The sequence below is a fragment of the Salmo salar genome, chromosome 28 (assembly GCF_965601325.2).
Source record: "Salmo salar chromosome 28, fSalSal1, whole genome shotgun sequence".
In the NCBI taxonomy this organism is placed as follows: domain Eukaryota; kingdom Metazoa; phylum Chordata; class Actinopteri; order Salmoniformes; family Salmonidae; genus Salmo; species Salmo salar.
In genome coordinates, this window is record NC_138318.1 from 41,599,685 (window position 1) to 41,624,653 (window position 24,969).

At 45.8% G+C, this 24,969-nt stretch overlaps 1 protein-coding gene across 1 annotated transcript in view; it reads left to right on the top strand.

The window, feature by feature from the left end:
- LOC106589976 (isthmin-1) overlaps positions 1-15,868 on the top strand; it is a 52,956-nt gene extending 37,088 nt beyond the window's left edge. The window contains exons 4-6 of the mRNA XM_045710223.2: positions 6,129-6,266; positions 9,282-9,371; positions 10,646-15,868. Of these exons, the coding sequence (XP_045566179.1) occupies positions 6,129-6,266; positions 9,282-9,371; positions 10,646-11,163 (746 nt within the window). The 3' untranslated portion in view covers positions 11,164-15,868. The remainder of the gene's footprint in view (positions 1-6,128; positions 6,267-9,281; positions 9,372-10,645) is intronic.
- The last annotated feature ends 9,101 nt before the right edge of the window (positions 15,869-24,969 follow it).

Consider the following 24,969-nt stretch of genomic DNA (forward strand, 5'->3'; position numbering starts at 1 on the left):
TAGGGATGGAGGTGTGATCAGGTACTAGGGATGGAGGTGTGACCAGGTACTAGGGATGGAGGTGTGGCCAGGTACTAGGGATGGAGGTGTGACCAGGTACTAGGGATGGAGGTGTGACCAGGTACTAGGGATGGAGGTGTGACCAGGTACTAGGGATGGAGGTGTGGCCAGGTACTAGGGATGGAGGTGTGACCAGGTACTAGGGATGGAGGTGTGGCCAGGTACTAGGGATGGAGGTGTGGCCAGGTACTAGGGATGGAGGTGTGATCAGGTACTAGGGATGGAGGTGTGACCAGGTACTAGGGATGGAGGTGTGGCCAGGTACTAGGGATGGAGGTGTGGCCAGGTACTAGGGATGGAGGTGTGATCAGGTACTAGGGATGGAGGTGTGACCAGGTACTAGGGATGGAGGTGTGGCCAGGTACTAGGGATGGAGGTGTGATCAGGTACTAGGGATGGAGGTGTGACCAGGTACTAGGGATGGAGGTGTGACCAGGTACTAGGGATGGAGGTGGGACTAGGGATGGAGGTGTGACCAGGTACCAGGGATGGAGGAGTGACCAGGTACTAGGGATGGAGGTGTGACAAGGGATGGAGGTGTGACCAGGTACTAGGGATGGAGGTGTGACCAGGTACTAGGGATGGAGGTGGGACCAGGTACTAGGGATGGAGGAGTGACCAGGTACTAGGGATGGAGGTGTGACAAGGGATGGAGGTGTGACCAGGTACTAGGGATGGAGGTGTGACCAGGTACTAGGGATGGAGGTGTGATCAGGTACTAGGGATGGAGGAGTGACCAGGTACTAGGGATGGAGGTGTGACCAGGTACTAGGGATGGAGGTGTGACCAGGTACTAGGGATGGAGGAGTGACCAGGTACTAGGGATGGAGGTGTGACCAGGTACTAGGGATGGAGGAGTGATCAGGTACTAGGGATGGAGGTGTGACTAGGGATGGAGGTGTGATCAGGTACTAGGGATGGAGGTGTGACCAGGTACTAGGGATGGAGGAGTGACCAGGTACTAGGGATGGAGGTGTGACCAGGTACTAGGGATGGAGGAGTGATCAGGTACTAGGGATGGAGGTGTGACCAGGTACTAGGGATGGAGGTGTGACCAGGTACTAGGGATGGAGGTGGGACCAGGTACTAGGGATGGAGGTGGGACCAGGTACTAGGGATGGAGGTGTGACCAGGTACTAGGGATGGAGGTGTGACTAGGGATGGAGGTGTGACCAGGTACTAGGGATGGAGGTGTGACCAGGTACTAGGGATGGAGGTGTGACCAGGTACTAGGGATGGAGGTGTGACCAGGTACTAGGGATGGAGGTGTGACCAGGTACTAGGGATGGAGGTGTGACCAGGTACTAGGGATGGAGGAGTGATCAGGTACTAGGGATGGAGGTGTGATCAGGTACTAGGGATGGAGGTGTGACCAGGTACTAGGGATGGAGGTGTGGCCAGGTACTAGGGATGGAGGTGTGACCAGGTACTAGGGATGGAGGTGTGACCAGGTACTAGGGATGGAGGTGTGACCAGGTACTAGGGATGGAGGTGTGGCCAGGTACTAGGGATGGAGGTGTGACCAGGTACTAGGGATGGAGGTGTGGCCAGGTACTAGGGATGGAGGTGTGGCCAGGTACTAGGGATGGAGGTGTGATCAGGTACTAGGGATGGAGGTGTGACCAGGTACTAGGGATGGAGGTGTGGCCAGGTACTAGGGATGGAGGTGTGGCCAGGTACTAGGGATGGAGGTGTGATCAGGTACTAGGGATGGAGGTGTGACCAGGTACTAGGGATGGAGGTGTGGCCAGGTACTAGGGATGGAGGTGTGATCAGGTACTAGGGATGGAGGTGTGACCAGGTACTAGGGATGGAGGTGTGACCAGGTACTAGGGATGGAGGTGGGACCAGGTACTAGGGATGGAGGAGTGACCAGGTACTAGGGATGGAGGTGTGGCCAGGTACTAGGGATGGAGGTGTGATCAGGTACTAGGGATGGAGGTGGGACCAGGTACTAGGGATGGAGGTGTGACCAGGTACTAGGGATGGAGGTGTGGCCAGGTACTAGGGATGGAGGTGGGACCAGGTACTAGGGATGGAGGTGTGACCAGGTACTAGGGATGGAGGTGTGACCAGGTACCAGGGATGGAGGTGTGATCAGGTACTAGGGATGGAGGTGTGACCAGGTACTAGGGATGGAGGTGTGACCAGGTACTAGGGATGGAGGTGTGACTAGGGATGGAGGTGTGACCAGGTACTAGGGATGGAGGTGTGACCAGGTACTAGGGATGGAGGAGTGACCAGGTACTAGGGATGGAGGTGTGACCAGGTACTAGGGATGGAGGTGTGACCAGGTGTGATCATGTGGGTCTGGACAGAGGAGATGTAATCTTTGTTTTTGTCTGTAAATTGTTTGTATGTGTATGTTTGTATATATTTATATATATTATTAAGAAAATAAACAGGGCATGTTGATAGGGGACAATAGTTAAAAGTACTAATACAACCTACGCAGATCGATCAAGATGGCGAAAGACAAATATAGGGACAAAGCGGAAGAACAATTCAGCGGGTCGGTCATGAGGCGTATGTGGCAGGGGCTCCTAACGATCACGGATTACAAAATGAAAGCCAGCTACATCGCGGTCACCAACACCACCCTACCAGACGAGCGAAACACCTTTTTCTCACACTTCAAGCACAACAACGACTCCGAGTAGCGGAAGAGAGCCCAATGAGGGCTACGTACTTAAGGTCTGCCGGGCCAGATGGCATCTCTAGCCGTGTCCTCAGAGCATGTACAGACCAGCTGGCTCTTGTGTTCTCTGACATTTTCAATCTCTCCCTAGTTCAGGACTCTATACCCACCTGCTTCAAGATGTCCACTATCATCTCAGTGCCCAGGAAAAGGAAAGTAACTGAAGTGACTGACTACTGACCCGTAGCCCTCACTTCCTTCATCATGAAGTGCTTTTGAGAGACTAGTCAAAGACCATATCACCTCCCCGACACACTCCACCCTCTCCATATCACCTCCACCCTCTTCATCTCACCTCCTCCTTCCCCGACATCACTCCACCCTCTCCATCTCACCTCCTCCTTCCCCGACATCACTCCACCCTCTCCATCTCACCTCCTCCCTCCCTCCCCGACACACTCAACCCTCTCCATCTCACCTCCTCCCTCCCTCCCTGACATCACTCCACCCTCTCCATATCACCTCCACCCTCTCCATCTCACCTCCTCCCACCCTCCCTGACATCACTCCACCCTCTCCATCTCACCTCCTCCCTCCCCTCCCCGACACACCCAACCCTCTCCATATCACCTCCTCCCTCCCTGACACACTCAACCCTCTCCATTTCACCTCCTCCCTCCCTCCCTGACACACTCAACCCTCTCCATATCACCTCCTCCCTCTTCGACATCACTCAACCCTCTCCATATCACCTCCTCCCTCCTCGACATCACTCCACCCTCTCCATATCACCTGCACCCTCTCCATATCACCTCCACCCTCTCCATATCACCTCCACCCTCTCCAATTCACCTCCTCCCTCCCCGACACACTCTACCCTCTCCACATCACCTCCTCGACACACTCCACCCTCTCCATATCACCTCCTCCCTTTTTGACACACTCAACCCTCTCCATCTCACCTCCTCCCTTCCCTGACATCACTCAACCCTCTCCAATTCATCTACTGCCCTGACAGATCCACGAACGAAGCACTCGCCATTTTACCGCACACTGCCCTTTCCCACCTGGACAAAAGGAATGCATATGTGAGGATGCTTTTCTTCGACTACAGCTCGGCTTTCAATACCATAGTGCCTTCTAAGCTTACCACAAAGCTCACGGCCCTGGGTCTGAACTCCTCCCTATTCAACTGGATCCTGGACTTCCTGACGGGCCGCCCCCCAGGTGGTGAAGGTATGCAACATTACCTCCTCGACACTGATTATCAACACCGGGGCCCCGCAAGAGTGCGTCCTCAGTCCCTTCCTGTACTCTCTGTATACCCACAACTGACTGGCCTCACACAGTTCCAACTCCATCGTCAAGTTAGCTGACGAGACGACAGTAGTAGGCCTGATCACCAACAAACACGAGACGGTTTACAGGGAGGAGGTAGGCACTCTGACGGACGTGGTGCCAAGTAAACAACCTCTCCCTCAACGTTTAGCAAAACAAAGCAGCTGATTGTGGACTTCAGGAGGAACCAGGCTGGACACCCCCCCCCCCCCCCCATTCTCATCAACGGGATCGCCATGGAGACGGTCAAAAATGTCAAGTTCCTCATTGGACTTATCTCATTGGACTTATCCCTGTCCGCCTCCTGCCCTGAATAGCCACCACTACTGACTATTAACCTCTAATCTAACCTGAACCCGGAATTTTGGACTGGAAATCTCAATGTGCCCACAGCCTTTTCAGTGTTTTTTCCCTTAGAGCCGTACGTCGACTAAACAGACGATCACAAACTTATTTTCCGACGACTTTTTTTTTCCACTTCATAAATTGACTAGGCTTCTTTTCATTTAAAAGAATATGGAACATGAAACAAATGTTTCTGCCGAGGCGCACTTTGAATATGCTAGAACTGTCCACGTGTATTTTTCCTCTGCCATCAAAAAAAAAACGAGTGACAAAACAGGAAATCGGGGGTTTTAATTGCCGTTGTTAAAAAGAGGGCGATCTCAGCTTTCCAGTGCTACCACGTTTATTTCTCAACTCATACAGTTGCAGGCGTAGCATCATTTTAAATATGCAAATAGGCTACAACCAGAGATTCAAGGTTTAGGCAGAATGGCACCTTAAAGGGGCAATGGCATACTCTGTAATATAAAAAAAATAATACTAATTATTCATAATTAATAAATTATCAAATTAAATATATTGAAGGTTCTAAAAGATAATAATACTTAAATGGTATTTGTTACGCTCGTCGTAAAGATTGGACCAAGGCGCAGCATGGTAAACGAACATTTTACTTTTTATTAAAATGAACACCGACAAAACGACAAAATACAAAAAACGAACGTAAAGTTCTGCAGGCTATACAGCAGCTATACAAAATCACGATCCCACAAACTAAGGTGGGAAAAAGGCTGCCTAAATATGATCCCCAATCAGAGACAACGATAGACAGCTGCCTCTGATTGTGAACCATACCCGGCAAACAAAGAAATAGAAAAACTAGAATTCCCACCCAAATCACACCCTGACCTAACCAACATAGAGAAATCAAAAGGCTCTCTAAGGTCAGGGCGTGACAGTATTGTTAAAGATATTGATATAGGCCAACTGATTAAAGTGTCAACAATGGAGTAGTCAACTGCTGTTCGTTTAACACCAGCTTCATACTTCTGGAAGTCTCTTCCTGTAGCTCAGTTGCTAAACAAGACATTTTTTGAATAAATCACATACTGAGATTCGGAAAAATACTGATATTCCTTCAGTGATTTAACTGATATATAATAAAAAAAATTTTTAACAAAATAAAAAATAATGCATAATATGAAGATCAGATTGTGGCAATTCATATTGTGCAGTAAAACTGTAAATATGACTTTAATCTCAAGAGAAAATTGATTTAATGTTAAAGGATTAATGTTCTCTTACTTAGAAAATAGTCCTGATCATAAAGACCTAGACCAAAAACTACTAACAATACACTGAATTCATACATTTTCAGTCAATTTTTTTGCCACAACTAATTTCACTGACCTGGGAGGTAAACTCATTAAAGTATTTAATTTTTTAGCTGTGTATTTGGAATGGAATCAAGGCATGAGAAAGTATCAGAGGCCACCAAAAGAGAGCTTGTTCGAAAACAACATCCTCTGGTTGGGGTCATGCCCCCCGGAACCCCCTAGACAGCCCAGAATGCTCTGGCTAGCTACTTTTTCTATTTGGCTGGCTAATCTGTGTACTGGCTTATACTGACAGTGTTTTCTCTCTCTCTCTCACTTTCTGCTCTCTCTCTCTCTCTCTCTCTCTCTCTCTCTCTCTCTCTCTCTCTCTCTCTCTCTCTCTCTCTCTCTCTCTCTCTGCTTCTCTCCCTCTGCTTCTCTCCCTCTGCTTCTCTCCCTCTGCTTCTCTCCCTCTGCTTCTCTCCCTCCAGACTATATCGACGGTGGCTGGAGTAACTGGTCTCCATGCAGTGTAACCTGTGGGAACGGGAACCAGAAGAGGACCAGGTCATGTGGTTACGCCTGCAGCGCCACCGAGTCACGCACCTGTGACATGCCACCCTGCCCAGGTGAGGAGGGGGTGTGTGTGTGTGTGTGTGGATCCAGGGTTGTAATCATTAGTCCAAACCGTAGAAAACAGTTGCGATGAAAACAAGAGTTTATATTGGACAAATTCAGGTAGGTCCCTCCTCATTTTGTTGTGTTTGGTTCCTATTGAATACACCCCTGGTTATCAGTTAAATGTTCTTTTTAAGGTGTTTTCTACATCTGCAGCATTTACAGCCAACGTGATCTTCGTGAACGCCGGGGAAATTTCCGTTAAAAGTCTTATCGCTGTGCACAGGTCATTAATCTGTGTTTGAATCCTGGCCAGCTTAGTTTACCAGCACTTCAGTCATTAAATATGTATTGGGGTTTATTATGGATCCCCATTAGTTCCTGCCAAGGCAGCAGCTACTCTTCCTGGGGGTTTATTATGGATCCCCATTAGTTCCTGCCAAGGCAGCAGCTACTCTTCCTGGGGGTTTATTATGGATCCCCATTAGTTCCTGCCAAAGCAGCAGCTACTCTTCCTGGGGTTTATTATGGATCCCCATTAGTTTCTGCCAAGGCAGTAGCTACTCTTCCTGGGGGTTTATTATGGATCCCCATTAGTTCCTGCCAAAGCAGCAGCTACTCTTCCTGGGGTTTATTATGGATCCCCATTAGTTCCTGCCAAGGCAGCAGCTACTCTTCCTGGGGGTTTATTATGGATCCCCATTAGTTCCTGCCAAGGCAGCAGCTACTCTTCCTGGGGGTTTATTATGGATCCCCATTAGTTCCTGCCAAGGCAGCAGCTACTCTTCCTGGGGGTTTATTATGGATCCCCATTAGTTCCTGCCAAAGCAGCAGCTACTCTTCCTGGGGTTTATTATGGATCCCCATTAGTTCCTGCCAAGGCAGTAGCTACTCTTCCTGGGGGTTTATTATGGATCCCCATTAGTTCCTGCCAAAGCAGCAGCTACTCTTCCTGGGGTTTATTATGGATCCCCATTAGTTCCTGTCAAGGCAGCAGCTACTCTTCCTGGGGTTTATTATGGATCCCCATTAGTTCCTGCCAAGGCAGCAGCTACTCTTCCTGGGGTTTATTGTGGATCCCCATTAGTTCCTGCCAAGGCAGCAGCTACTCTTCCTGGGGTTTATTATGGATCCCCATTAGTTCCTGTCAAGACAGCAGCTACTCTTCCTGGGGTTTATTATGGATCCCCATTAGTTCCTGCCAAGGCAGCAGCTACTCTTCCTGGGGTTTATTATGGATCCCCATTAGTTCCTGCCAAGGCAGCAGCTACTCTTCCTGGGGTTTATTATGGATCCCCATTAGTTCCTGCCAAGGCAGCAGCTACTCTTCCTGGGGTCCAGCAACATTAACCTGTTTAGGATAGGGGGCAGTATTTTCACGGCTGGATAAAAAATGTACCTGATTTAATCTGGTTATTACTCCTGCCCAGAAACTAGAATATGCATATAATTAGTAGATTTGGATAGAAAACACCCTAAAGTTTCTAAAACTGTTTGAATGGTGTCTGTGAGTATAACAGAACTCATATGGCAGGCCAAAACCTGAGAAGATTCTATATTGGGTCAAATGTTTTGGGTAGCCTTCCACAAGCTTCCCACAATAAGTTGGGTGAATTTTGGCCCGTTCCTCCTGACAGAGCTGGTGTAACTGAGTCAGGTTTGTAGGTCTCCTTGCTCGCACACGCTTTTTCAGTTCTGCCCACAAATCTTCTATGGGATTGAGGTCAGGGTTTTGTGATGGCCACTCCAATACCGTGACTTTGTTGTCCTTAAGCCATTTTTCCACAACTTTGGAAGTATGCTTGGGGTCATTGTCCATTTGGAAGACCCATTTGCGACCAACCTTTAACTTCCTGACTGATGTCTCTGAGCGAAAAACAGTAGGGGTTTTGGAGAGTGCTCCTTCTGAGAACAATGAGACGGGGGCGCGCGTGCATGTGAAGACTCAATTTTCTTATTTCAGTGTTTGAACGGATACAACGTCTCCCTGTTGGAATATTATCGCTATTTTATGAGAAAAATCGCATAAAAATTGATTTTAAACAGCGTTTGACAATCTTCAAAGTACGTTAATGGAATATTTTGAATTTTTTTGTCACCATATGCGCGGGCGCGTCACCCTTCGGATAGTGTCTTGAACGCAAGAACAAAACGCAGCTATTTGGATATAACTATGGATTATTTGGAAGTAGAAGTCTGGGAGTGCATTCTGACGAAGAACAGCAAAGGTAATCCATGTAGTACTGTGCGCCTCCCATAGTCTGTTCTGGACTTGGGGACTGTGAAGAGACCTCTGGTGGCATGTCTTGTGGGGTATGGATGGGTGTCTGAGCTGTGTGCCAGTCAGTTTAAACAGACCTCTGGTGGCATGTCTTGTGGGGTATGGATGGGTGTCTGAGCTGTGTGCCAGTAGTTTAAACAGACCTCTGGTGGCATGTCTTGTGGGGTGTGTATGGGTGTCTGAGCTGTGTGCCAGTAGTTTAAACAGACCTCTGGTGGCATGTCTTGTAGGGTATGGATGGGTGTCTGAGCTGTGTGCCAGTCAGTTTAAACAGACCTCTGGTGGCATGTCTTGTGGGGTATGTATGGGTGTCTGAGCTGTGTGCCAGTAGTTTAAACAGGCAGCTCAGTGCATTCAACATGTCAATACTTCACACAAATACAAGTAGTGATGAAATCAATTTCTCCACTTTGAGCCAGGAGAGATTGACATGGATATTATTAATGTTAGCTCCCTGTGTACATTTAAGGGCCAGCCGTGCTGCCCTGTTTGTGGCACCTGACCACACAACCGAACAGTAGTCTATGTGCGACAACTAGGGCCTGGTAGGACCTGCCTTTTGTTGATAGTGTTGTTAAGAAGGCAGACCAGCGCTTTATTATAGATGTAGGAGTGATACGCTTGTCAGTCGCGCCATTCACTGTCCATTCACTGTCCATTCACTGTCCATTCACTGCCCATTCACTGTCCATTCACTGCCCATTCACTGCCCATTCACTGTCCATTCACTGTCCTCTGTGTGCAGGTATTGAAGATGCATTCAAGACAGCTGCCACTGAGGTCAGTCTGCTGGCTGGAACAGATGAGTTCAACGCTACAGAGCTCTTTGGAGTCGGTAAGATTCTTCTCTCATTACTCTTTATTTTCATCAATAACACACTCTGCTCTGTGATCTGGTCCCAATAACACGCTCTGCTCTGTGATCTGGTCCCAATAACACACTCTGCTCTGTGATCTGGTCCCAATAACACACTCTGCTCGGTGATCTGGTCCCAATAACACGCTCTGCTCTGTGATCTGGTCCCAATAACACGCTCTGCTCTGTGATCTGGTCCCAATAACACACTCTGCTCTGTGATCTGGTCCCAATAACACACTCTGCTCGGTGATCTGGTCCCAATAACACGCTCTGCTCTGTGATCTGGTCCCAATAACACGCTCTGCTCTGTGATCTGGTCCCAATAACACACTCTGCTCTGTGATCTGGTCCCAATCTGGTCCCAATAACACACTCTGCTCTGTGATCTGGTCCCAATAACACACTCTGCTCTGTGATCTGGTCCCAATAACACGCTCTGCTCTGTGATCTGGTCCCAATCTGGTCCCAATAACACGCTCTGCTCTGTGATCTGGTCCCAATAACACGCTCTGCTCTGTGATCTGGTCCCAATCTGGTCCCAATAACACGCTCTGCTCTGTGATCTGGTCCCAATAACACGCTCTGCTCTGTGATCTGGTCCCAATCTGGTCCCAATAACACACTCTGCTCTGTGATCTGGTCCCAATCTGGTCCCAATAACACACTCTGCTCTGTGATCTGGTCCCAATCTGGTCCCAATAACACACTCTGCTCTGTGATCTGGTCCCAATCTGGTCCCAATAGCACGCTCTGCTCTGTGATCTGGTCCCAATAACACGCTCTGCTCTGTGATCTGGTCCCAATCTGGTTCCAATAACACACTCTGCTCTGTGATCTGGTCCCAATCTGGTTCCAATAGCACACTCTGCTCTGTGATCTGGTCCCAATAACACGCTCTGCTCTGTGATCTGGTCCCAATCTGGTTCCAATAGCACACTCTGCTCTGTGATCTGGTCCCAATAACACGCTCTGCTCTGTGATCTGGTCCCAATCTGGTTCCAATAACCTCAGCCAGAAAAACACACATCTTGATTTTGTTACAACCTTAACATGCTGCACCTAGCGACCTAGCGAATACGCCTGTAAAATATGTCTACGGGACCAAGACGATATTTGGCAATATGCACATTGTTACGTCAAACCAATAAAGCACATTTTTTTTATGAAATAAAGGGACCGAGCGAGAGAGGAAAAGAGAACGAGTAAGAGAGAGATCCAGACTAACTAACTCTGTCTCTAATGTCTTCTAGACACAGACAGCTGTGAACGCTGGATGAACTGTAAGTCTGAGTTCCTGAAGAAATACATGACCAAAGTCTCCAACGACCTCCCTAGCTGCCCTTGCTCCTACCCTACCGAGGTGGCCTACAGCACGGCCGACGTCCCCGACCCCGCCACACGCCGGGGCTTCCGCTGGAAAGACGCCAGCGGCCCCAAGGAGAAGCTAGAGATCTACAAACCCACGGCTCGGTACTGCATCCGCTCCATGTTAACTCTAGAGTCCACTACTCTGGCCGCACAGCACTGCTGCTACAATGACAACATGAAGCTCATCACCCGGGGAAAAGGAGTTGGAACACCCAACCTCATCAGCAATGAGTTCTCTGCTGACCTTCACTACAAGGTAGACATCTTGCCCTGGATCATCTGTAAAGGGGACTGGAGTCGCTATAACCAGGTCAGGCCTCCTAACAATGGGCAGAAGTGTCCAGACAACCCCCTGGATGAGGATTACCTCAAACAAGTTGAGGAGGCATTGGAGTTTTAGAACTGGAGAGATGAATATATGAAAAAGGGGGAAAAAAATAAATAAACGTAAAATGAAATATTTGTATGAATGTGATACTTCAATTGCTGCTTCGAACCATCCAAGGCTAGAGTCCAAATGAACAGGACTGTCTGTTGATATCAGCCAAAGTGATAAAGAGACAACGTATCGCTCACATGGACACATTGTCCTCAACAGAGACTATGGACTCTATTTGAATAAAACCTAAATCTAAGCACTGGCGGTTCGGGGGGCGTCAGAAATATTTTTGCTATTTTCATAACCAGAATTATTGTCTCAGTAGTAGGCGGTGGTGCATAAGGGCTGGGTTTATTGTCTCAGTAGCAGGCGGTGGTGCATTAGGGCTGGGTTTATTGTCTCAGTAGCAGGCGGTGGTGCATAAGGGCTGGGTTTATTGTCTCAGTAGCAGGCGGTGGTGGTGCATTAGGGCTGGGTTTATTGTCTCAGTAGCAGGCGGTGGTGCATTAGGGCTGGGTTTATTGTCTCAGTAGCAGGCGGTGGTGCATTAGGGCTGGGTTTATTGTCTCAGTAGCAGGCGGTGGTGGTGCATTAGGGCTGGGTTTACTGTCTCAGTAGCAGGCGGTGGTGCATTAGGGCTGGGTTTATTGTCTCAGTAGCAGGCGGTGGTGCATAAGGGCTGGGTTTATTGTCTCAGTAGCAGGCGGTGGTGCATAAGGGCTGGGTTTATTGTCTCAGTAGCAGGCGGTGGTGCATAAGGGTTGGGTTTATTGTCTCAGTAGCAGGCGGTGGTGCATAAGGGCTGGGTTTATTGTCTCAGTAGCAGGCGGCGGTGGTGCATTAGGGCTGGGTTTATTGTCTCAGTAGCAGGCGGCGGTGGTGCATAAGGGCTGGGTTTATTGTTTCAGTAGCAGGCGGTGGTGCATTAGGGCTGGGTTTATTGTCTCAGTAGCAGGCGGTGGTGCATAAGGGCTGGGTTTATTGTCTCAGTAGCAGGCGGCGGTGGTGCATAAGGGCTGGGTTTATTGTCTCAGTAGCAGGCGGTGGTGCATTAGGGCTGGATTTATTGTCTCAGTAGCAGGCGGTGGTGCATAAGGGCTGGGTTTATTGTCTCAGTAGCAGGCGGTGGTGCATTAGGGCTGGGTTTATTGTCTCAGTAGCAGGCGGTGGTGCATTAGGGCTGGGTTTATTGTCTCAGTAGCAGGCGGTGGTGCATTAGGGCTGGGTTTATTGTCTCAGTAGCAGGCGGTGGTGCATTAGGGCTGGGTTTATTGTCTCAGTAGCAGGCGGTGGTGCATAAGGGCTGGGTTTATTGTCTCAGTAGCAGGCGGTGGTGCATTAGGGCTGGGTTTATTGTCTCAGTAGAAGGCGGTGGTGCATAAGGGCTGGGTTTATTGTCTCAGTAGCAGGCGGTGGTGCATAAGTGCTGGGTTTATTGTCTCAGTAGCAGGCGGTGGTGCATAAGGGCTGGGTTTATTGTCTCAGTAGCAGGCGGTGGTGCATAAGGGCTGGGTTTATTGTCACAGTAGCAGGCGGTGGTGCATTAGGGCTGGGTTTATTGTCTCAGTTGCAGGCGGTGGTGCATAAGGGCTGGGTTTATTGTCTCAGTAGCAGGCGGTGGTGCATAAGGGCTGGTTTTGTCTCAGTAGCAGGCGGTGGTGCATAAGGGCTGGGTTTGTCTCAGTAGCAGGCAGTGGTGCATAAGGGCTGGGTTTATTGTCTCAGTAGCAGGCGGTGGTGCATTAGGGCTGGGTTTATTGTCTCAGTAGCAGGCGGTGGTGCATAAGGGCTGGGTTTATTGTCTCAGTAGCAGGCGGTGGTGCATTAGGGCTGGGTTTATTGTCTCAGTAGCAGGCGGTGATGCATAAGGGCTGGTTTTGTCTCAGTAGCAGGCGGTGGTGCATTAGGGCTGGGTTTATTGTCTCAGTAGCAGGCGGTGGTGGTGCATTAGGGCTGGGTTTATTGTCTCAGTAGCAGGCGGTGGTGCATTAGGGCTGGTTTTGTCTCAGTAGCAGGCGGTGGTGCATAAGTGCTGGCTTTATTGTCTCAGTAGCAGGCGGTGGTGCATAAGTGCTGGGTTTATTGTCTCAGTAGCAGGCAGTGATGCATAAGGGCTGGGGTTGTCTCAGTAGCAGGCGGTGGTGGTGCATTAGGGCTGGGTTTATTGTCTCAGTAGCAGGCGGTGGTGCATTAGGGCTGGGTTTATTGTCTCAGTAGCAGGCGGTGGTGCATACGGGCTGGGTTTATTGTCTCAGTAGCAGGCGGTGGTGCATACGGGCTGGGTTTATTGTCTCAGTTGCAGGCGGTGGTGCATACGGGCTGGGGTTATTGTCTCAGTAGCAGGCGGTGGTGCATAAGGGCTGGGTTTATTGTCTCAGTAGCAGGCGGTGGTGCATTAGGGCTGGGTTTATTGTCTCAGTAGCAGGCGGTGGTGCATAAGGGCTGGGTTTGTCTCAGTATCAGGCGGTGGTGCATAAGGGCTGGGTTCGTCTCAGTAGCAGGCGGTGGTGCATTAGGGCTGGGTTTATTGTCTCAGTAGCAGGCGGTGGTGCATTAGGGCTGGGTTTATTGTCTCAGTTGCAGGCGGTGGTGCATACGGGCTGGGGTTATTGTCTCAGTAGCAGGCGGTGGTGCGTTAGGGCTGGGTTATGATGAATAAACATGTTGATGGTACAGGATGGGCTCCATGGCCAATCAGAATGGGCTCCATGGCTAAATATGTGGTTTCTTCAAGCTGCGTATTTATGGTATTTTATGTATTGCGTTGTCATCAATTCCAATGTTAGTCCGTTATAGTTTGTTATTAAAGAGTCTACAGAAACACAATAACAACATATAGCCCTATCCTATATTTACTAAACATAGTAACTATATAGTAAATATGTTTTTGAACAGTAATTGCTTCATATATGCAAATATATTGTTAACGTAGAATTCACACTGATATACAGTGGCAAGAAAAAGTATGTGAACAATTTGGAATGACCTGGACTTCTGTATAAATTGGTCATAAGTTTGATCTGATCTTCAAGTCACAACAATAGACAAACACAGTATCGTAACAACACAGCCTCCTTATCGCCAGCCAAACACAGAGCCTTCATTTGTATGATATATGCCTTTGTAATGATCAATGTAATGATTAAAAGTAAAACTGTATAATGGATTTTGCCAATATTCTGTCTGATAATTAAAATGTTAAAAGGGACAGCTTGGTGTAGATTCAGAAACATTATGTAGATGTTTATGTTATTTTAATTTGTTTCTGATTGGTCAAAAAGGAGAACCCAGGGATCTCCGTTGCCCAATTGGACACTATGTTTTGAGTGACACCCACCCTGACCTATCAGAAGATATATATATATATCGGGATGGGTCACCATTCTACTAGCTTCCCACTGTCAGACATCACCCGCAGAATGGCTGTGGTCAAGGCTAGCTTTCTACCGCCCTCTCCTAAAGGTGACTTGGGTAGATATATGATATTCTGGTTCCCATGTGTGCTTATACGCTTGTTTATTCAGAATGGACTTGTTTATTTTTCGTTGAATGACGGACCCGATCTACCCTCCACTCTACCCTAGGGATCTACCCTCCACTCTACACTAGGGATCTACCCTCCACTCTACCCTAGGGATCTACCCTCCACTCTACCCTAGGGATCTACCCTCCACTCTACCCTAGGGATCTACCCTCCACTCTACCCTAGGGATCTGCCCTCCACTCTACCCTAGGGATCTACCCTCCACTCTACCCTAGGGATCTGCCCTACACACTACCCTAGGGATCTACCCTCCACTCTACCCTAGGGATCTGCCCTCCACTCTACCCTAGGGATCTACCCTCCACTCTACCCTAGGGATCTGTCCTCCACTCTACCCTAGGGATCTACCCTCCACTCTACCCTAGGGATCTGCCCTACACACTACCCTAGGGATCTACCCTCCACTCTACCCTAGGGATCTGCCCTCCACTCTACCCTAGGGATCTGTCCTCCACTCTACCCTAGGGATCTACCCTCCACTCTACCCTAGGGATCTGTCCTCCACTCTACCCTAGGGATCTACCCTCCACTCTACCCTAGGGATCTGCCCTCCACTCTACCCTAGGGATCTGTCCTCCACTCTACCCTAGGGATCTACCCTCCACTCTACCCTAGGGATCTGCCCTACACACTACCCTAGGGATCTACCCTCCACTCTACCCTAGGGATCTGTCCTCCACTCTACCCTAGGGATCTGTCCTCCACTCTACCCTAGGGATCTACCCTCCACTCTACCCTAGGGATCTACCCTCCACTCTACCCTAGGGATCTGCCGTCCAGATCATTATCTCTGGTGTAAAAAAAAAAAAAAACGGCATTATTTTTCTAAAGTATTTATTGAGCTGTACCTTCATTTACCAGTGTTGGGTGTGTATTATTATGGTCGCTGATTGGTTAATGGCTGAGTGCTAACTTGAGATACACCTAGCAACGCTCAGACGTGAGATACGCCTAGCAACGCTCAGACGTGAGATACGCCTAGCAACGCTCAGACGTGAGATACGCCTAGCAACGCTCAAACTTTAGCTTAAATCATTTTTTAATGTCGATCTTTGTACCAAAGCTTTGAGCTAGCCCCTCATCATCTCAAGTTAGGATTCAGCCCACTAATAGAGAGGAAGCAATATGTCAATACAGTTGTTGTGATATACATTTTTTAAATAAAAAAAACATGATGTAACATTTCAGAGAAAACGTGCATCCTATCTTTATGCTTTAATGTTCGTTGTGCCTGTCGGCATGTGACATGATATACACAGAGTGTACCAAACATTAAGAACACCTGTTCTTTCCCTGACATGGACTGACCAGGTGAATCCAGGTGAAAGCAGATGATCCCTTATTGATGTCACCTGTTAAATCCACTACAATCAGTGTAGATGAAGGGGAGGAGACAGGTTAAAGAAGGATTGTTAAGACTTGAGACAGTTGAGACGTGGATTGTGTGTGTGTGTCGTTCAGAGGGTGAATGGACAAGACAAGATATTGAAGTGCCTTTGAACGGGGGTATGGTAGTAGGAGCCAGACACATCGATTTCAGTCAAGAACTGCAAAGCTGCTGGGTTTTTCACCATCAACAGTTTCCCCGTGTGTATCAAGAATGATCCACCACCCAAAGGACATCCAGCCAACTTGACACAACTGTTGTAAAGCATTGGAGTCAACGTGGGCCAGCATCACTGTGGAACGCTTTCGACACCTTGTTAGACCATTGGGCCAGTAAACGAAAGGTTGCTAGATTGAATCCCCGAGCTGACAAGGTAAAAAAAAAAAATCTGTCATTCTGTCCCTGAACAAAGCAGTTAACCCACTGTTCCCCGGTAGGCTGTCATTGTAAATAAGAATTTGTTCTTAACTGACTTTCCTAGTTAATTAAAGATTACATTTTAATTAAGAGAGTCTATGCCCTGACCAATTGAGGATGTTCTGAGGGCAAAATGGGGGCTTGCAACTCATTATTAGGAAGTGGTCCTAAATGTTTTCTACACTCAATGTATATATTATTATAAACTGGGTGGTTCGAGCCCTGAATGCTGATTGGCTGACAGGCGTGTTATATCAGACGTGTATATCACGGGTATGACAAAACCATTTATTTCTACTGCTCTAATTACGTTGGTAACCGGTTTATAATAGCAAATGAGGCACTTCGGGGGTTTGTGGTATATGGCCAATATACCACGGCTAAGGGACGTATCCATGCAGTCTACGTTTCATCGAGCAGAAGAACAGCCCTTAGCCGCGGTATATTGGCCTTATACCACACCGCCCTGGGGCCTGATTGGTTAACCCATAAGAGTCTAAGTCCTGTCTATGCCGGGGGAGGGAGTTCTACTAAGCTATATGGAATTGTTTTAAGAAGGTCATACCAAGGATCATTTAGCTATGTGGCTTTGAATTTGAAGACCCCATGAAGTATGGCTAAATTTGGCCCTCATACCATCAATCTGGCCCTCATACCATCACAGCCACCTAATCATCCCCAGCTTCCAATTGGCTCATTCATCCCACCCTCCTCTCCCCTGTAACTATTTCCCAGGTCGTTGCTGTAAATGAGAATGTGTTCTCAGTCAACTTACCTGGTAAAATAAATAAAATAAAAGTATCAAAAAATATATGGAAAATGATTTGATGAAAACATATTTTTTTGGCCTTACTGCTATTAGTCCATACGAACGTATTCAATAACAGATTCACTACATTTAACAAGAGATAGTTCCCCCCCCAAATGTTTTTAAAAAAAATAAATAAGTTTGTTCTGAAGTGTCTGACCTATATCTGAGAGATATAAGAAAGATCAGGAAACATTAGTTTGTTTAATTATATATATATATATATTTTTTTACATGTATTTAACCCCTTAGTTTTGGTACTAAACTGTCTCCATAAATACTTCCATTCGTTTTTTGAAACGGTACTGAGGGACATTCATGCGGGTCTTGTGAGGCCTCCTAGAACAAAACAGGTGAGAGTCTCACCTTGACACAGAGGGGTCATATTAGTGTGTAGCCCTAACTGTTCTAACGCTGCAGAGAGAAGTTGGCAGATCGGCTGTACCGACTTCAGACGGGTCCCAAGACGAGAAAAACGGAGAGAAAAAAAAAAAAAAAAAAAATGTTCACACTCTACAGGTCGATTTTGTGAGAAAACTGATCTTAAGAAACACCTCTCTAGCTCTGTCACCTTTCGACGCAGATGCGGAAGTTGTTCTAAAAAAATGTTTTAACTAGGCAAGTCAGTTAAGAACATTCTTATTTACAATGACGGCCTACTACTCCACAGCCAAATGCCAGACGACGCTAGAACAATTGTGCGCCGCCCTATGGGACTCCAAATCACAGCCGGGTTTGCGATACGGCCTGGAATCGAACCAGGGTCTGTAGTGACGACGACTAGCACTGCGATGCAGTGCCTTAGACCGATCTGTGCCACTCTGGAGTCCATACATGTGACATCGGCGACGGATTGGGACGCATCCAGTACAAAGAAACAGATATCTCCATCTTATACTGAAGGGTTTTGTATTACGCCAATTAGATTTTTCACAGTGGCGCGGACGCCGACTCTAGAAGGGGTTACTTAGATATTATATATCCATAATAATCTGATAAAACAGCATATCGGTGAAGTACTTACAACAAGGTTCAGTTGGTAGAGCATGGTGTTTGCAACGCCAGGGTTGTGGGTTCGATTCCCACGGGGGGGGGGGGGCCGGTACAAAACAAAATGCATGAAATGAAAATGAAAATGTATGCATTCACTACTGTAAGTCGCTCTGGATAAGAGCGTCTGCTAAATGACGAAAATGTAAATGTAAGGTTATATGAGAGGATATGTAACTCCTGGGATTATAATTGTAGAAAGGTATTTTACGTCAGGATGTTTTGAATCGCCTGCTGCCATTCACTTTCCTTCCTTGTTATTGATAATCATCAATAACAAACAAAAAAAAACATCTCAGGAAAAGGTTACGCCAGCGAACAAGACTCCCATTTTAGTTCCATTCAGCATGCCACTGAGACACAGGCAGCCATTTTGATAGGATTGTGATATTCTGTAAAGTGGGAGGAAGGCCCCCTGACACATAACAGATTATCATTTATTTATTTTATTTCCCCTTTATTTAACCAGGTAGGCAAGTTGAGAACAAGTCCTTTATTTAACCAGGTAGGCCAGTTGAGAACAAGTCCTTTATTTAACCAGGTAGGCAAGTTGAGAACCAGTCCTTTATTTAACCAGGTAGGCAAGTTGAGAACAAGTTCTCATTTACAATTGCGACCTGGCCAAGATAAAGCAAAGCAGTGCGACACAAACAACAACACAGAGTTACACATGGAGTAAAACAAACATACAGTCAATAATACAGTAGAACAATAAGTCTATATACAATGTGAGCAAATGAGGTGAGATAAGGGAGGTAAAGGCAAAAAAAGGCCATGGTGGCAAAGTAAATACAATATAGCAAGTAAAACACTGGAATGGTAGATTTGACAGTAGATGAATGTGCAAAGTAGAAATACTGGAGTGCAAAGGAGCAAAATAAATAAATACAGTAGGGGAAGAGGTAGTTGTTTGGGCTAAATTATAGATGGGCTATCATGTTCTTTAAATTTTGGATTGTCTGAGTAACTTCTCTGAGAATGTACACCACACACACACACACACACACACACACACACACACACACACACACACACACACACACACACACACACACACACACACACACACACACACACACACACACACACACACACACACGCTTGGAGCAGGTGGGGCCCTTTGACCATTCCCTGTGATGGAAGTGAACATACCATCAGTGCTGTAGTCATTGTCACACAGAAAGACCATTCAATGCTGGCCCTCATTCCTTAGAGCCTGCCTTTAGTGTTGTGTGTCTGAGCCTCATTCCTTAGAGCCTGCCTTTAGTGTTGTGTGTCTGAGCCTCATTCCTTAGAGCCTGCCTTTAGTGTTGTGTGTCTGGCCCTCATTGCTTAGAGCCTGCCTTTAGTGTTGTGTGTCTGAGCCTCATTGCTTAGAGCCTGCCTTTAGTGTTGTGTGTCTGAGCCTCATTCCTTAGAGCCTGCCTTTAGTGTTGTGTGTCTGAGCCTCATTCCTTAGAGCCTGCCTTTAGTGTTGTGTGTCTGAGCCTCAGCTGGGTTGCTGTGTCAGGGTCCTGTCTCTCTGTCTCAGCCTTTCTACAGCAGCAGGTCGCAGCACATTCCAGCTCTGCGTGAAACCCCTCGGGTACGTCTTCCATCTGCATAACCGCTCACATACACACCCTGAACGTCTTCATTACAGCCACACATATACACACCCTGAACGTCTTCATTACAGCCACACATATACACACACTGAACGTCTTCATTACTGGTCTCTCTCTTTATGTAGTGTTGTGGTCTCTCTCTCTCTATGTAGTGTTGTGGTCTCTCTTTATGTAGTGTAGTGGTGTCTCTCTCTTTATGTAGTGTTGTGTTGTCTCTCTTTATGTAGTGTAGTGGTGTCTCTCTCTTTATGTAGTGTTGTCTCTCTTTATGTAGTGTTGTCTCTCTTTATGTAGTGTTGTGGTGTCTCTCTCTTTATGTAGTGTAGTGTTGTCTCTCTTTATGTAGTGTTGTCTCTCTTTATGTAGTGTTGTGGTGTCTCTCTCTTTATGTAGTGTTGTGGTCTCTCTCTCTTTATGTAGTGTTGTGGTGTCTCTCTCTTTATGTAGTGTAGTGTTGTCTCTCTTTATGTAGTGTTGTGTTGTCTCTCTTTATGTAGTGTAGTGTTGTCTCTCTTTATGTAGTGTGGTGTCTCTCTTTATGTAGTGTTGTGTTGTCTCTCTTTATGTAGTGTAGTGGTGTCTCTCTCTTTATGTAGTGTTGTGTTGTCTCTCTTTATGTAGTGTAGTGTTGTCTCTCTTTATGTAGTGTTGTCTCTCTTTATGTAGTGTTGTGGTCTCTCTCTCTTTATGTAGTGTTGTGTTGTCTCTCTTTATGTAGTGTTGTGTTGTCTCTCTTTATGTAGTGTTGTGGTGTCTCTCTCTTTATGTAGTGTTGTGTTGTCTCTCTTTATGTAGTGTAGTGTTGTCTCTCTTTATGTAGTGTTGTGGTCTCTCTCTCTTTATGTAGTGTTGTGTTGTCTCTCTTTATGTAGTGTTGTGGTGTCTCTCTCTTTATGTAGTGTAGTGGTGTCTCTCTCTTTATGTAGTGTTGTCTCTCTTTATGTAGTGTTGTGGTGTCTCTCTCTTTATGTAGTGGTGTCTCTCTTTATGTAGTGTTGTGGTGTCTCTCTCTTTATGTGGTGTCTCTCTCTTTATGTAGTGTAGTGTTGTCTCTCTTTATGTAGTGTTGTCTCTCTTTATGTAGTGTTGTGGTCTCTCTCTCTTTATGTAGTGTTGTGGCGTCTCTCTCTTTATGTAGTGTTGTGTTGTCTCTCTTTATGTAGTGTAGTGGTGTCTCTCTCTTTATGTAGTGTTGTGTTGTCTCTCTTTATGTAGTGTAGTGTTGTCTCTCTTTATGTAGTGTTGTGGTGTCTCTCTCTTTATGTAGTGTAGTGTTGTCTCTCTTTATGTAGTGTTGTCTCTCTTTATGTAGTGTTGTGGTGTCTCTCTTTATGTAGTGTAGTGGTGTCTCTCTCTTTATGTAGTGTTGTGTTGTCTCTATGTAGTGTAGTGTTGTCTCTCTTTATGTAGTGCTGTCTCTCTTTATGTAGTGTTGTGGTCTCTCTCTCTTTATGTAGTGTTGTGTTGTCTCTCTTTATGTAGTGTTGTGGTGTCTCTCTCTTTATGTAGTGTTGTGGTCTCTCTTTATGTAGTGTAGTGGTGTCTCTCTCTTTATGTAGTGTTGTCTCTCTTTATGTAGTGTTGTGGTGTCTCTCTCTTTATGTAGTGTAGTGTTGTCTCTCTTTATGTAGTGTTGTGGTGTCTCTCTCTTTATGTAGTGTAGTGTTGTCTCTCTTTATGTAGTGTTGTGGTGTCTCTCTTTATGTAGTGTTGTGGTGTCTCTCTTTATGTAGTGTTGTGTTGTCTCTCTTTATGTAGTGTAGTGGTCTCTCTCTTTATGTAGTGTAGTGGTCTCTCTCTTTATGTAGTGTGGTGTCTCTCTTTATGTAGTGTAGTGGTGTCTCTCTCTTTATGTAGTGTTGTGTTGTCTCTCTTTATGTAGTGTAGTGTTGTCTCTCTTTATGTAGTGTTGTCTCTCTTTATGTAGTGTTGTGGTCTCTCTCTCTTTATGTAGTGTTGTGTTGTCTCTCTTTATGTAGTGTTGTGGTCTCTCTCTCATTATGTAGTGTTGTGGTGTCTCTTTCTTTATGTAGTGTAGTGGTGTCTCTCTCTTTATGTAGTGTTGTGTTGTCTCTCTTTATGTAGTGTAGTGTTGTCTCTCTTTATGTAGTGTTGTCTCTCTTTATGTAGTGTTGTGGTCTCTCTCTCTTTATGTAGTGTTGTGGTGTCTCTCTCTTTATGTAGTGTGGTGTCTCTCTTTATGTAGTGTTGTGTTGTCTCTCTTTATGTAGTGTAGTGGTCTCTCTCTCTTTATGTAGTGTTGTGTTGTCTCTATGTAGTGTAGTGTTGTCTCTATGTAGTGTAGTGTTGTCTCTCTTTATGTAGTGTTGTCTCTCTTTATGTAGTGTTGTGGTCTCTCTCTCTTTATGTAGTGTTGTGTTGTCTCTCTTTATGTAGTGTTGTGGTGTCTCTCTCTTTATGTAGTGTTGTGGTCTCTCTTTATGTAGTGTAGTGGTGTCTCTCTCTTTATGTAGTGTTGTCTCTCTTTATGTAGTGTTGTGGTGTCTCTCTCTTTATGTAGTGGTGTCTCTCTTTATGTAGTGTTGTGGTGTCTCTCTTTATGTAGTGTTGTCTCTCTTTATGTAGTGTTGTGGTGTCTCTCTCTTTATGTAGTGTAGTGTTGTCTCTCTTTATGTAGTGTTGTGGTGTCTCTCTTTATGTAGTGTGGTGTCTCTCTTTATGTAGTGTTGTGTTGTCTCTCTTTATGTAGTGTTGTGTTGTCTCTCTTTATGTAGTGTAGTGGTCTCTCTCTTTATGTAGTGTGGTGTCTCTCTTTATGTAGTGTTGTGTTGTCTCTCTTTATGTAGTGTAGTGGTGTCTCTCTCTTTATGTAGTGTACTGTTGTCTCTCTTTATGTACTGTTGTCTCTCTTTATGTAGTGCTGTGGTCTCTCTCTCTTTATGTAGTGTTGTGTTGTCTCTCTTTATGTAGTGTTGTGGTGTCTCTCTCTTTATGTAGTGTTGTGGTGTCTCTCTCTTTATGTAGTGTAGTGTTGTCTCTCTTTATGTAGTGTTGTCTCTCTTTATGTAGTGTTGTGGTCTCTCTCTCTTTATGTAGTGTTGTGGTGTCTCTTTCTTTATGTAGTGTAGTGGTGTCTCTCTCTTTATGTAGTGTTGTGTTGTCTCTCTTTATGTAGTGTAGTGTTGTCTCTATGTAGTGTTGTCTCTCTTTATGTAGTGTTGTGGTCTCTCTCTCTTTATGTAGTGTTGTGGTGTCTCTCTCTTTATGTAGTGTGGTGTCTCTCTTTATGTAGTGTTGTGTTGTCTCTCTTTATGTAGTGTAGTGGTCTCTCTCTCTTTATGTAGTGTTGTGTTGTCTCTCTTTATGTAGTGTAGTGTTGTCTCTTTATGTAGTGTTGTGTCTCTCTCTCTTTATGTAGTGTGGTGTCTCTCTTTATGTAGTGTTGTGTTGTCTCTCTTTATGTAGTGTAGTGGTGTCTCTCTCTTTATGTAGTGTTGTGTTGTCTCTCTTTATGTAGTGTAGTGTTGTCTCTCTTTATGTAGTGTTGTCTCTCTTTATGTAGTGTTGTGGTGTCTCTCTTTATGTAGTGTTGTGGTGTCTCTCTTTATGTAGTGTGGTGTCTCTCTCTTTATGTATTGTGGTGTCTCTCTCTTTATGTAGTGTTGTGTTGTCTCTCTTTATGTAGTGTTGTGTTGTCTCTCTTTATGTAGTGTTGTGTTGTCTCTCTTTATGTAGTGTTGTGGTGTCTCTCTTTATGTAGTGTTGTGTTGTCTCTCTTTATGTAGTGTTGTGTTGTCTCTCTCTTTATGTAGTGTTGTGGTGTCTCTCTCTTTATGTAGTGTTGTGGTGTCTCTCTCTTTATGTAGTGTTGTGGTGTCTCTCTCTTTATGTAGTGTTGTGGTGTCTCTCTCTTTATGTAGTGTTGTGGTGTCTCTCTCTTTATGTAGTGTTGTGGTGTCTCTCTTTATGTAGTGTTGTGGTGTCTCTCTTTATGTAGTGTTGTGGTGTCTCTCTCGTTATGTAGTGTTGTGTCTCTCTCTCTTTATGTAGTGTTGTGTTGTCTCTCTTTACGTAGTGTTGTGGTCTCTCTCTTTACGTAGTGTTGTGGTGTCTCTCTTTATGTAGTGTTGTGGAGTCTCTCTCTATGTAGTGTTGTGTTGTCTCTCTTTATGTAGTGTTGTGTTGTGGTGTCTCTCTTCATGTAGTGTTGTGGTGTCTCTCTTTATCTCGTGTAGTGCTGTCTCTCTCTTTATGTAGTGTTGTGGTGTCTCTCTCTTTATGTAGTGTTGTGTTGTCTCTCTCTTTATGTAGTGGTGTGTTGTCTCTCTTTATGTAGTGGTGTGTTGTCTCTCTTTATGTAGTGGTGTGTTGTCTCTCTTTATGTAGTGTTGTGGTCTCTCTTTATGTAGTGTTGGGGTGTCTCTCTTTATGTAGTGTTGGGGTGTCTCTTATGTAGTGTTGTGTTGTCTCTTATGTAGTGTTGTGGTGTCTCTCTCTTTATGTAGTGGTGTGTTGTCTCTCTTTATGTAGTGGTGTGTTGTCTCTCTTTATGTAGTGGTGTGTTGTCTCTCTTTATGTAGTGTTGTGGTCTCTCTTTGTGTAGTGTTGTGGTGTCTCTCTTTATGTAGTGTTGTGTTGTCTCTCTCTTTATGTAGTGGTGTGTTGTCTCTCTTTATGTAGTGTTGTGGTGTCTCTCTTTATGTAGTGTTGTGGTGTCTCTCTTTATGTAGTGTTGTGTTGTCTCTCTTTATGTAGTGTTGTGTTGTCTCTCTTTATGTAGTGTTGTGTTGTCTCTCTTTATGTAGTGTTGTGGTGTCTCTCTTTATGTATTGTTGTGGTGTCTCTCTTTATGTAGTGTTGTGGTGTCTCTCTTTATGTAGTGTTGTGTTGTCTCTCTCTTTATGTAGTGGTGTGTTGTCTCACTCTTTATGTAGTGTTGTGGTCTCTCTTTATGTAGTGTTGTGGTCTCTCTTTATGTAGTGTAGTGTTGTCTCTCTTTATGTAGTGTTGTGTCTCTCTCTCTTTATGTAGTGTTGTGGTGTCTCTATGTAGT